General features: G+C 33.8%; 1 protein-coding gene across 1 annotated transcript; it reads right to left on the bottom strand.

Moving 5' to 3' along the window:
- Positions 1-2,147: 2,147 nt before the first annotated feature.
- Positions 2,148-3,119, bottom strand: LOC21402054 (transmembrane protein 45A). The gene has a single exon (XM_010114346.1). It carries the CDS (start codon positions 3,117-3,119, stop codon positions 2,148-2,150), a length of 972 nt encoding a protein of 323 aa, XP_010112648.1.
- Between the last annotated feature and the right edge of the window lie 11,223 nt (positions 3,120-14,342).

The raw sequence follows: 14,342 nt of genomic DNA, 5'->3' as shown, positions 1-14,342 counted from the left end.
ATATATATATATATTTTCGTGTGATTACTGCCTACGACTAAGAACTCCCCGATGGTAAAAATTTTAATATGTATTATGTATGACTAATAATTTATTAACTGTTTGTTGGAATTACAGATTGTGTTTAATTTTCTAATGCTATAACTAACTTGCAAAACAATTTTATTTGTCACCAAAGGTACAATAGTAGTGATAGTTAAATCACAAAAGTTTGTTAGTTCAACGAAATTTTGATGTATGGCTGAAAAGAGAATTGCAAGTAAATACTTGCATTTTTGTAGTGTTACTTAAAAAGGTAATTTCTACGGTGAAACCCTCCCTAAAAAGACTAATTGGTGGAACCCTCAATTTTAACCTTTAAATTAATTTTTCAATGATTATATATGTATAGATTCGTATTAAAAATTTACAGCGCCCCATACATAACTACTCATATTACAAATCCAACCAGTTAAAAATTAATCCAATGGTTAAAAGTAAGGATTCCACCGGTGGAAGTCTTTTTGGAGTCTCACGGTAAAAAATGCCTTTAATTATCGAAATTTTTGACCTCATACAGAGTAATGAATAGTTTTTCATAGAAGAGTCTATGACTAGAGACTTCATACATAAAATTTACCGGGTTATGATCATCATAATTAAATTGGGAGTAAAAATAGATTCCAATTTCTCTCTGTTTCTTAATTTTTGATCCTCCATATATGGTTTCTGCACTATAGCATATTATTGGCTGTTCTTAATTTTGATCTCGTAATAACTATAGACATTTAGTTATTTCGATCTTGGACAATTGATTTTAAGGCCTATCCAATCCCGAACTTCATTCTATAAAAGGGTATTAAGGCAATTTCCCCCCTTTTCCCCAGTTAGTTGATACTTCATTCTATAAAAGGGTATTTAGACATTATACCTAGCATGCAGATCTTATTGGAACCCTGCTAAACAGCCCTGGAGATGCAATGTTCATCTCCACCAGCGTCCATTGAAGGCGAGATGCAATGTTCTGAGGCGGCGGCTAAATGAAATGGTACGATGTAGTATTAAGTAAAACCTGCTACTAGGCTTTATTATGGGATCTTTTATTACATCACAGTATCAAAACGGCAACGTTTCTCTCGCTGCGTTTTAGAAATAGATAGTAATAAATGTAACCCTGTATTTTATTGGAACCCTGCTAAACAGCCCTGGAGAGCTGCGGCTCCGCACTCACATGGGGTGGGCCCCATCTGGACTCCACAAGGGCACAGGGTTCATTCCATACGTATGGGAAGCTGTTTGGCTTGTTTCATTTTATTGACATTCGATCATGAGAGTTGGTTAAATTTTTAACGTGAAAAGACTAAAAAAGAGAGAATAAATTTTATAAATTTTCTTTAAACTTTGTCATTTTTGTCAGCATATCTCTAAACTTTAAAATGTGTAAATTGTGCCCCTTTAAATTTTGTCATTTATGTCAACAAGCCCTTGAGTTTAACTCCGTCAAGTTTTTTAACAGAAATATTTATAAACACCCACTGATTTTGTCACTGTGTCAATATACCCTATAAACTTTAAAATGTATTTGTTGTGCAACCCGAAATGTGATATGTCTTTAACTTTTTTCCCTTTATCTTAATTCTATCAATTTTTTGAACAGAAATGTTAATATGACTTTTAAATTACTAATTAGCTATGATATTTAGGGTTTTTGGATGCCTTCCTCTCTACAAATATTAGTTAGGCACCAATTTTTAAAACATTAGTTAATTAGAGGCGATAAAGAGAAAAAATGAGAAGTAAATATGTATAACATGATGAGTTTTGTTATTTATTTTAACTTAATAATATTTAACCTAAATAGAAGTACTGTTCGGCATAAAACATGTTAAATACAGTCCAATCATTATAAATGCAAGGCAGCTACAAATTAAAGTATTCAATACATATTACAAATTATGAGATCACACTAATTGAACTCAACCTTCATTGGAAGATAAGTCAAACTCCAGTAAAAATTACATAAAATGAAATCACACGTACTTCAACCAAATTCATTTATTCAAAAGAAGCCTAGAATGGATATCTCCTGCAGCTTAATTATTATTGTAGTACACAAACTTAAAGAGTAATTACTTCAACATTACTGTTTTGTCTCTTAATCCAATTCTCTACGTAGGCGCCAGCTCAAATATGCGCACATGTACATGATCATCAATGAAACTCTTGTAACTCCCACTAAGCTCGTTTGTCTTCTGGAACTCAACACCATCGGTGTTTTTATCCTCTCTTTTGTCGGATTTCAAATCAAGTGAAAAATAGTCAACATTTTCCCCATAAATCCTAACCATACGCAAATAAAAGCAAGCCCCAAACACAGCAATTCCAATTACGAAAAAACTGAAAAGAAGGTTGGCAATAGACTTGGCCCGGTGAAGCGAGGCTTCTCCGTCGCAACGAACCACATAGTGACCTTCTTCATGGTTCATCCAACATCCCTTGGTGATCAAAGCAGGAGTCCACAGCATAAAACCTACTAAAATAAACCAAACCCCTTGAAAAAATATACTTAGAGACCGAACAAAACTGAGCATAAAACTATTAGGAAATCCGAATCCTAATAGGGTTGTGATCAAGGATACGAGAATGATGAGCTGAAGAAGCATATGGTACTGCCCCTCGGCGCCCATGTGGTCGGTCGAGTGAAGACGGAAGAGGAGGAGCTCCTGGGCGAAGGCGACGGCCGCAAGGAATAAGGTCAGGCTGCGTCGTACCTGCTTGACACCGCGTGCGGCAGGCAAGGCGGCGCGGTCGATGATTAGGGAGAGGAGGGCGTATGTGAAGATTGTCAAGGCAATGACGGCGTGCTCGACGTTGTGGAGATGGTTGTTGGGGATTGTGCCGTCGGAGTCGAAGGGATGGTGCTTTTTGGGGCCGACGAAGTGCTCGATGACGATGAAGACGAAGCAGCCAGCGATGATGAGGACGAGCTCGAGATGCCTGAGGTTGGAAGTTGGGAACCATGTCGGGGATTTGTAGGAAGTTGGGTGAAGAGTATGGAGCTTGATGTGGTTAAAGAGATGCCATAGCCCAAGGAGAAGAAACCCTATACCCGGGAGTACATGCCCTATGAAAGAACCCATTAATCCCTATAGTTTCGGACGACTAGAGAGATAGAAAGATTATATATATATATATATATGAAAAATGTACTTATCTCAGCGTGATCAGTATATGTGTGTGTATATGTACATATATATTCTTCTCGGCTTAGAATATCAATAATTTTATTTTTTATCTTCTATTATATATATATATATATATTAAAATCTTAAATCTGACACCTGACTAATATGATAAAGGTAACTTTTTCTGTATGTATGTGTAAAATCATTTCTGCCTTACGTAAAATAAAGATTGCTTAAGTGTAACATTCATTGTTATATATGTTGGATTATAATTTTTAAATATTACATTTCGAGTCTAATTTTCTCACGGGTTCGAGTTGAGAAATTGAGTTGAAAATTGAATTTATATAAGAAAAATCACTTAAGAAAAAAGGTTTGAATTTTTGTTAAAAAAAATATTGTAATTAAAAGTTTGTGTTGTGATTTGGTAAAAAGAATGCCGCTTTAAACAAAGTAAGTGTTACAAACACAAATGAACGATATTACGTGACAATAAAAAAGGGATACATTTATTGAACTGGGTCAGACTTAAAGACAATTATATATATATATATAGCTAAGTTACCCATTTAATATATATCTACATATGGATATGTATCCCTAATAATATATGTATGTATGACTATTCTTAATCAAGTGGAGCACTTTGCAAAGTATAAATATATTATTAGTAGTAAGTGGAGCAGTTAGCAAAGGAGTGGACTCCTATATTCTTCTTTCGTGTGCCCCTCCCACACATCAATGGCGCTAAACTCTGAAACAACGGTCCAGAATATGTAAACCACATATATAATATCATGAACAATGAATACAAATTTCACGCTGCTACTTAGTATTGATAATAAGTTTGAAAACGTATCTAAAAATAATCCAGTGTAGTTCTTTTTTTTTTTAAATTAATAAAGATCAAAATCAGATGAATGTTTATTTTGTTTGTGCCAAAGGAAAAGCTATTAATACCAACTTTTCAGTAAATATAATATATGATGATCAAGATCAAGGGTCCATAGAAATTCATATGACTCTTTTAAAAATTTGAATCTAGAAAAAGAATTACAATCTTATACTTCTTTCTTTTTCTAAAGGGAAATTACCTTTAAACAAAAAATGAGAAATATGCGAATCGGTACAATGCTAATGACCCATCAGAGAGACAGACGCATGCTTGAGACATGAAAAAGGGAGAAAACCTTGATACACTTATAACGCACACACTTAAGGCTCTAATTGAAGAAATCTCTCCCATCGAGATAGACTTTCGAGCTCTGGAAGGACATATCACCAACCCTCATAAAGAGAGGACATCAGCAACACGACATAAAAAAATTCTAGTTGGACAAAGATGTCTACACATTCGGGAAGCATCCAAATGACCTTAAGCTGATCACAGAAAACTAGCACCAAATACCAAAACAATAGAGGGTATGGTGGGGAAACCAGCGCCCTTATTACAAATACAGAAACTTTGACACAAAAACTAGAGAAACCTAAAAAGATCAAACCAACAAGAATGACTCCCTCAATGCTGAAAATCTGAGACGAACGGTTGACACGACGCACGAAAAAACCTCTCAAAACGGCATAGAAAGCACTTGAAACCCGACGGCATGTGGGGGCACACGCGCCTTGCCGACCGACAGCGATTGACACATGCCCCAATCTAGTTCTTAGAGTTTCAATTCGATCCCGCGACAAACGCGTCCTAAATTTACGGTAAAAGATCAACGGCCTCTTTCCCTTAAACAGTTCCATTCCGGTGGCTCCCGACCCCCCAAATCCATCTCTATGTCAAATTGATGTACTAGCTGTTCCCTCATCATGACTCGTTGTAGAGTATTCTTAACTCAAACCAAAATCAACTTTTTAGAACACATTCACGATGTTACATTCTGATTGCGTTACTATTTTTCCATGTTGGTTTTTTAAACATTACATAATTTATCTTAAATATATTCAAAGTATCATATACCTTAAATATTCATTTGTAGTTGAAGTTGAAGACAAGTATTGGTGGCGTACTCCAACAATTATCCTTTCCGTACTGTCTTCATCTCCACCAGCGTCCATTGAAGGCGAGAAGCAATGTTCTGAGGCGGCGGCTAAATGAAATGGTACGATGTAGTATTAAGTAAAACCTGCTACTAGGCTTTATTATGGGATCTTTTATTACATCACAGTATCAAAACGGCAACGTTTCTCTCGTTGCGTTTTAGAAATAGATCGTAATAAATGTAACCCTGTATTTTTTTGGAACCCTGCTAAACAGCCCTGGAGAGCCGCGGCTCCGCACTCACATGGGGTGTGCCCCATCTGGACTCCACAAGGGCACGGGGTTCATTCCATGCGTATGGGAAGCTGTTTGGCTTGTTTCATTTTATTGACATACGATCATAAGAGTTGGTTAAATTTTTAATGTGAAAAGACTAAAAAAGAGAGAATAAATTTTATTAATTTTCTTTAAACTTTGTCACTTGTATCAATATGTTTCTGAACTTTAAAATGTGTAAATTGTGCCCCTTTAAATTTTATCATTTATGTCAACATCCTCCTTAAGTCTAATTCCGTCAAATTTTTTAACAGAAATATTCATAAACGCCCCCTAAACTTTGTTATTTGTGTCAATATACCACATAAACTTTAAAATGTATCTGTTATGCAATCCGAAATATGATATGCCTCCAATTTTTCTCCCTCCATCTTGATTATATCAATTTTTTGAACGGAAATGTTGATATAACTATTAAATTATTAATTAGCTATGATATTTGGGGTTTTTGAATGCCTTCCTCTCTAAAAATATTAGTTAGACTCCAATTCTCAAAACATTAGTTGATTAGAGGCGATTAGAGGCAATAAAAAGGGAAAAAATGAGGAGATAATATATATAACGTGATGAGTTTTGTTTTTTTGTTTTTTAACTTAATAATATTTAGCCTAAATAGAAGTACTCTTCGGCATAAAACATGTTAAATACAGTCCAACCATTATAAATGCAAGGCAGCTAAAAATTAAAGTATTCAATACATATTACAAATTATGAGATCACACTAATTGAACTCAACCTTCATTTGAAGATAAGTCAACTCCAGTACAATTACATAAAATGAAATCACACGTACTTCAACCAAACTTATTTATTCAAAAGTAGCCTAGAATGGATATCTCAACCAGCTTAATTATTATTGTAGTACACAAACTTAAAGATTTAATCACTTCAACATTACTGTTGTCTCTTAATCCAATTCTCTACCTAGGCGCCAACTCAAATCTGCGCTCAAGTACATGATCCTCAATGTAACTCTTGTAACTCTCACTAAGCTTGTTTGTCTTCTGGGACTCAACATCATCAGTATATTTATCCTCTTCTTTGTCGGCTTTCAGATCAAGGGAAAAATACTCAACATTTTCCCCCATAAAAAAAGATTATCTCTTTACTGTCTAATGTCCAAGGAGTGCATAGTCAATCATTGATTGACTAGAGTCAATTATTGTTTGACTGAACAAGTTATACTTGCTCACCAACATTTATTAGCTAGCTAAGCTTATCTCGCTCTCTTTTGTCCTGATGTGCAATTGAATTGAGCCAACCAGTCTTCAGGAAAAAAACAATCAATCAGCATTTTTGTTTCAGTTTAGACTGTAGTCAATCAATGATTGACTAGGTCAGGGGACAATTTGTTTCAATAAATTATAATACCAAACTAGTACATAGTTGAAAGTTTTTAAGAGAAAATATTTTTCTCTTCTTATTATCATAATTATACTGAATTACAAGAATATTTATAGTAGAGTAGTTCCACAAATATCTCACCTAATCTACCAGATTACACGAAAAAAAGGAAAAGCATAAAATTAGGAATCACTAACTACTTTATTCGGATTTATTAGAAACAGAAAGAATAAACTCCTAAATTCCCGAAACTAAGAATAAACTCCTAAATTCTTAGAACTGTCACTCCTAAATCTTCGACACCCCCCCTTAAGTTAGTGCGTAAATATCTATTATGTCCAACTTGCTGATAAGAAACTCAAACCTTAGTCTGAATAATCCTTTCATAAGAATGTCGGCTATTTGTTGTGTTGTTGGAACAAACGGCATAAAGATAGCACCTGCCTCCAGTTTCTCTTTTATGAACTGTCTGCCAATCTCAACGTGTTTAGTTCTGTCATGCTGCACCGAGTTATGAGCAATGCTAATTGTGGCCTTATTGTCATCATATCGCTTCATAGGCATCTCCATTGGCTTCTTTAATTCTTCAAGAATCTTTTTTAACCACAACATTTCACATACTCTATAAGTTATAGCCCGGTACTCAGGTTCTGCACTACTTCATGCTACTACACTTTGTTTTTTGCTCCTCCAACATGTAGATCTTCTGTCTATAACTGAGCCTGCCCTATCTGCATCTGTGTATGCTTTAATAGTCTTCTGCTTGTTCTTCTTGAAAAAAAATTCTTTTTCCTGGAGTACTTTTCAAATATCTCAGGATTCGATACACCGCCTCAAGATGTTCTTCATATAGTGAGTGCATAAGATGAATTACCATACTAACTGTGAATGCAATATCTGGTCGGGTGTGAGATAGGTAGATCAGTTTTCCTACCAACTTCTGGTACCGAGTTATATTCACAGGATTTCCATCTTTGGTATCTCCTAGCTTCTAATTAGGATCCATTGGAGTATCGGCAGGTCTAAACCCATTCATTCCCATTTCTTTAAGAACATCAAGAATGTATTTTCTTTGTGAAACAACAATTCCCTTAACGAGGAACTTCCATTCCAAGAAAGTATCTTAGAGATCCCAAGTCTTTAATTTCATGCGTACGGGAAGCCCCAGAACATGTAATAAAGTACGGTCATGTATGTGTATATATATATATATATACATATACATATACACACACACGCGCGATCGTTGAATGTGTGATTGCATATTATTATAAAATTATTGTTGATTTACTTTTTAACGACTTAAATTTTTGTGATGAATTGATAAATTAACATAATATTAAACGGGATATTTCAGCTTGTTCTTCAAAGCTAAGCTTATCTACTAGTACATAGTCAATCATTGATCTATTGGAGCCAATCACTGATTCACTGAACAACTTATACCTATTCCTCAACTACAGTTGTATTGGTTTATTCTTCAAAGCTAAGCTTATCTTGTTCTCTTTGGTCCAGATGTGCATTTGAATTCAGCCAATCAATATTTAGGAAAAAAAACAATCAATCAGTATTTCTGTTTCACTTTAGACATGCCAAAAAAAAAAAAAAACTGATTACATATATTCTAAGTATCATATACCTTAAATATTCATTTGTAGTTGAAGTTGAAGACAAGTATTGGTGGCGTACTCCAACACTTATCCTTTCCTTACTGTTTTCATCTCCACCAGCGTCCATTGAAGGCGAGAAGCAATGTTCTGAGGCGGCGGCTAAATGAAATGGTACGATGTAGTATTAAGTAAAACCTCCTACTAGGCTTTATTATTGGATCTTTTATTACATCACAGTATCAAAACGGCAACGTTTTTCTCGCTGGGTTTTAGAAATAGATAGTAATAAATGTAACCCTGTATTTTATTGGAACCCTGCTAAACAGCCCTGGAGAGCTGCGGCTCTGCACTCACATGGGGTGTGCCCCATCTGGACTCCACAAGGGCACGAGGTTCATTCCATGCGTATGGGAAGCTGTTTGGCTTGTTTCATTTTATTGACATACGATCATAAGAGTTGGTTAAATTTTTAATGTGAAAAGACTAAAAAAGAGATAATAAATTTTATAAATTCTCTTTAAACTTTGTCACTTGTGTCAGCATACCTCTAAACTTTAAAATGTGTAAATTGTGCCCCTTTAAATTTTATTACTTATGTTAACATGCTCATTGAGTCTAATTCCGTCAAGTTTTCTAATAGAAATATTTATAAACGCCCCTTAAACTTTGTTATTTGTGTCAATATACCCTATAAATTTTAAAATCTGAAATATGATATGCCTCCAACTTTCCTCCCTCCATCTTGATTATATTAATTTTTTAAACGGAAATGTTGATGTAACTATTAAATTGTTAATTAGCTATGATATTTGGGGTTTTTGAATGCCTTCCTCTCTAAAAATATTAGTTAGACACTAATTCTCAAAATATTAGTTGATTAGAGGTAATAAAAAGGAAAAAAATGAGGAGATAATATATATAACATGATGAGTTTTGTTTTTTTGTTTTTTAACTTAATAATATTTAGCCTAAATAGAAGTACTCTTCGGCATAAAACATGTCAAATACAATCCAATCATTATAAATGCAAGGCAGCTAAAAATTAAAGTATTCAATACATATTACAAATTATGAGATCACACTAATTGAACTCAACCTTCATTTGAAGATAAGTCAACTCAAGTACAATTACATAAAATGAAATTGTTAGGACAATTTGTTAGCATTGGTCGTAAAAATTCAAAAACAAGTATTTTTGGCAACTGGCGTTTGTGGAGAAGATCGGATGTGTTTTTAGTTGCTTGATTGCTTCAAATATGGAATGTTCTTTTCTTGATAGAAATCAGTGTTTGGAAGGAAGTATCCTAGAAGATTAGGGATTAATAGAAGGAAGGAAGTATCCTAGAAGATTTGTGAGAAATGAAAAGTTATTGCATATCTAGAAACTGAATATAGTTTCTATTTTTGAAACTCAATTATTGATCCAAAGATGGTAAATTGATAATTGGTGATTTGATTGATATTTGATTGAGTTTCCGTAGCTGGATGATCTTTCTCTGTCTCTTAGGAATGTGTCCAGATTCATATATGAGTTTCGGAAAGATTTCAGGATTTAAGAAGATTGATTCTCGGACTGGTTTTTTCAGAGATGATTCTGACAGCTATGTTGCAGTTATTGTTGCAACAAGGATCTGCAACAGATTTGGTTCAGCGAATTAATTGAAGAGGTGTCAAGCTATTCACACTTTGCTTATTTATTCAAAGTGTCTCTTGAGTCTTTAGAGACAGGGGTGATTAGTTTTTCTGGGTTGTGAGACATGGATGAGCACTTGTATTCAGAGAGATGATTTTGAGTATTTTTTAGGAGAAAAACTTAGTTGGAGGGCTTCCAATGTTAAAAAGTCGAGGGGATCTCATTGTTCAAGTCCATTGGGAAATTGCAAGTTTATAGGCGTCTTCTTAGAGAAGGAGTCTCGGGTAGATTAAGTCCAATTGAATTGTAAAAGAGTTCTTAGTGGATTGTTCATCTTCTGGGCGTGGCCCCGAGGAGTAAGTTATGACCGAACCGCGATACCATTTCCCTTATGTTCTTTTATTTTATGTTTCTGCATTATTTATATTGTCTTACAATGTATTAAAAAACTCTAACTGGTACTAACAGAACTCACACGTACTTCAACCAAACTTATTTATTCAAAAGTAGCCTAGAATGGATATCTCAACCAGCTTAATTGTTATTGTAGTACACAAACTTAAAGATTTAATCACTTCAACATTGCTGTTGTCTCTTAATCCAATTCTCTACCTAGGCGCCAACTCAAATCTGCGCTCAAGTACATGATCATCAATGTAACTCTTGTAACTCTCACTAAGCTTGTTTGTCTTCTAGAACTCGACACCATCAGTATCTTTATCCTGTTCTTTGTCGGCTTTCAGATCAAGTGAAAAATAGTCAACATTATCCCCCATAAAAAAAGATTTGTTTACTCTAAAATGTCCAAGAAGTGCATAGTCAATCATTGATTGACTAAGTCAATTATTGATTGACTGAACAAGTTATACTTGCTCTTCAACATTTATTAGATAGCTAAGCTTATCTCGCTCTCTTTTGTCCGGATGTGCAATTGAATTGAGCCAATCAGTCTTTAGGAAAAAAACAATCAATCAGCATTTTTGTTTCAGTTTAGACTGTCATCAATCAATGATTACTACGTCAGGGGACAATTTGCATAATACCTGAAATTTAATTAAGCCTTAAGTTAATAATAAATAAATTTAGTAAATTAAAATCATGTACCATATTTATCATTTATCACAAAGTTATTTGTTGGCATTATATTTTATTATTATCGCTATCATATGATTTTATTAAACTTATAGCTTTGCTAATCAAGTTTTTAGTTTTAATGTACAGTGCAACTAGCTCGATGTGGTAACTCAATTATGATTGATTTAATGATGAATTACTATTTTATATTTTTATTATATGATTTTATATAAATGTGTTGACGACTTAGTTGTTATTTTGAGTTTTTGTGAGAGAAGTCTATGTTAGCAAATTGAGTGAACTTTAGGCACCTAATTGAAGAAGAAACATAGAGACTTAGGAGCTGATTTTATGAGGTTAGGATAGCTATTAGAGGCTTAGAAAAACTAAGACACTTGTTCTACTATAAGGTCACTCTACTTTTGCTTAGTTTCTATCAAGTTTAGACTTCATTTTTGGGTCTATTTCAGCAAAAATCCTAGAACTACGACCATAGCACTTTCTTCTCTCCTCACTCCTTTTCTCACCCAAACTTAGAATCTAACCTAGATTTTTAAGAGAGAATGAGCTAAAAACTCAACCAGCCCATTTCAACTCATTTTTAGCCTAGAACCAAATATAACCATCAAGATTTTGAGCTTCTATTCACTTCGGAACACGTTTTTCCTTGAGGTAACTTTTTTTCTTATGTCAGAAACTAAGATTTCAGAGATTAAGATGTCGAAATCCTACTTGAGATTCGGATTTTTGATGGGGCTTATCATGTATGTTAGTTGTAGACTCTTAAAAATGAGGTTCTTGTGGTTTTGGTTCCAATATTGGTTTCTGGGTGAAATTAATGATTTTCACTTGATATTATTGATGATTATAGCTTGATGTTATTGCTGATTATAGCTTGATATTATTGATGATTATTTGAAGATAAACTCTTATTAGGATGATGATTCATCTATTTCAGAGGGGTCTTTGAAGATTAAGATCTGCATGCTAGGTATTTGATGAAATGTTCAAATATAAGTCCTCTGTACATCCTATGTAGATTCTGTTTTCGTGCTATATATACTTTTGTTTTTTACTGATCTTATATTTTTTTTATTAAATTATACATCTCAAGCTTTACGTGAGTTTTTGAATCACTCTAAACATATTTTTCTACATTTAGTTATCAATTTTATAAGTTCAGCTAAAAAGCTGTCATTTTCTTGACGAGATTATACTTCAGTCCGGATTTCGGACTCTTTTTGGTTAGTTTAAAAAAAATCTAAAACCTATCACATAGTAGTCTTAAAAAGAGGGTTTTGAACCTACTTTTATTTGCCACTGGTTTCATAATATTTTGAGTTTGGATGAATTTATTATGAATATTTTCGTAACAATGCGTAGTTATATGTTTTGTTAAATGATGATATGAATGTGATTTTTGAAAGTTATGATTTTTTAAGGTTAATTAGCACATTGAAGGCTCCCCACAACCAGCTAGTTTGTGCTTGCAAAGTGGTGATCGAAATTCAAGTAAGTAGAGTAAAAACATTTTTAAAACTGCATCACAAGACCTATTTGACATAACTTGTTCAGAATTGTGATTTATGCAAGCTTATTCTCTTATGAAATTCTTATATGATTATGTTCAAAGAGTATTCATGATTATTTATTTTGAAAGAGATTCTGATATTTGCTTATTATGTTTTTATGTTTTAAGAGATTTTATGGTATGGTCTATGGATGAGAGGCTGAGTAAGCAGGGTGCGAGGGACCGGTGCCCCAAATTAGAGTAACTGTCTCTTTGAGACAACAAGAGAAAAATGCTAGTAGGAAGTCACTTGTTGATCACTAGAGAAAGAGATTCTAAAAATCCCGCTTAGTGTTTAAGAGAAGAGAATTGGCCAAAAATTATATAGGTCCTGTATAGAGAGGCTTACTTGGAACTGAAGTTCTGTATCATACCTAAACTATGAATAAGTATGAAAGTTTATGAACAATGTTTAACAAAGAAATTTTAGCCACGAAGATGTTAGATAATTACTTCATTTAAAATCTACTTACTGAGTTTTTGCTCTATAGTTTTACCTTGTGATGCAGATGATGTTGTTGTTACCGAAGAGTAAAAAAATGATTTCTAAGGTTGGCTGAGTACTCCCAGTCTTACATATGGCATCTTGCTTATATGTACTTTCAAACAATAGATGGGCTCAAAATGTTTTGTTTTGTTACTATGTCGCTTTTGAATAACCGTTTAATGTCTAAGATTTGTGGTTGTAATCGTTTTATTCACTGACTCATTTTGTTCAAAAACCTTTGAGAAAATTTTGTGATGAAATCAACCACAAGTTTCCGCATCTTAAAAATGACATTGTTTTAAGTATAAAAAGTATGTTTTAAGTAGCACCACCTCACTAAATTCGGCCTTAGACCGGTTTAATATTGGGAGTGTATTACAATGTGTTTCAATAAATTATAATACCAAACTAGTAGATAGTTGAAAGCTTTCAAGAAAAAATATTCTTATCTTCTTATTATCATAATACCGAATTACAAGAATATTTATAGTAGAGTAGTTCCACAAAGATCTCATCTAATCTACCAGATTACACGAAAAAAAGGAAAAGCATAAAAATAGGAACCACTAACTACTTTATTCGGATTTATTAGAAACATAAAGAATAAACTCCTAAATTCCTGAAACTAAGAATAAACTCCTAAATTCTCAAAACTACCACTCCTAAATCCTCGACACTCCTTCTTAAGTTGGTGCGTAGATATCTATTATGCCTAACTTGCTGATAAGAAACTCAAAGCTTGGTAATAATCCTTTCGTAAAAATGTCAGCTATTTGTTGTATTGTTGTAACAAACGGCATACAGATAACACCTGCCTCCAGTTTCTGTTTTATGAAGTGTCTGTCAATCTCAACGTGTTTAGTTCTGTCATGCTGCACCGAGTTATGCGGCCTTGTTGTCACAATATCGCTTCATAGGCATCTCCATTGGCTTCTTTAATTCTTCAAGAATCTTTTTTAACCACAACATTTCACATACTCTATAAGCCATAGCCCGGTACTCAGCCTCTACACTACTTCGTCCTACTCTGTGTATGCTTCAACAGTCCTCTACTCGTTATTCTTGAAAAAAGAAGTCCTTTTCCTGGAGTACTTTTCAAATATCTTTGGATTCGATACACCGCCTCAAGATGTT

This window comes from Morus notabilis, unplaced genomic scaffold, assembly GCF_000414095.1.
Source record: "Morus notabilis unplaced genomic scaffold, ASM41409v2 Scaffold176, whole genome shotgun sequence".
NCBI classification, from domain to species: Eukaryota; Viridiplantae; Streptophyta; class Magnoliopsida; order Rosales; family Moraceae; genus Morus; species Morus notabilis.
The sequence above is the reverse complement of the archived record's forward strand: the minus strand, read 5'-3'. Positions and strand labels throughout refer to the sequence as shown.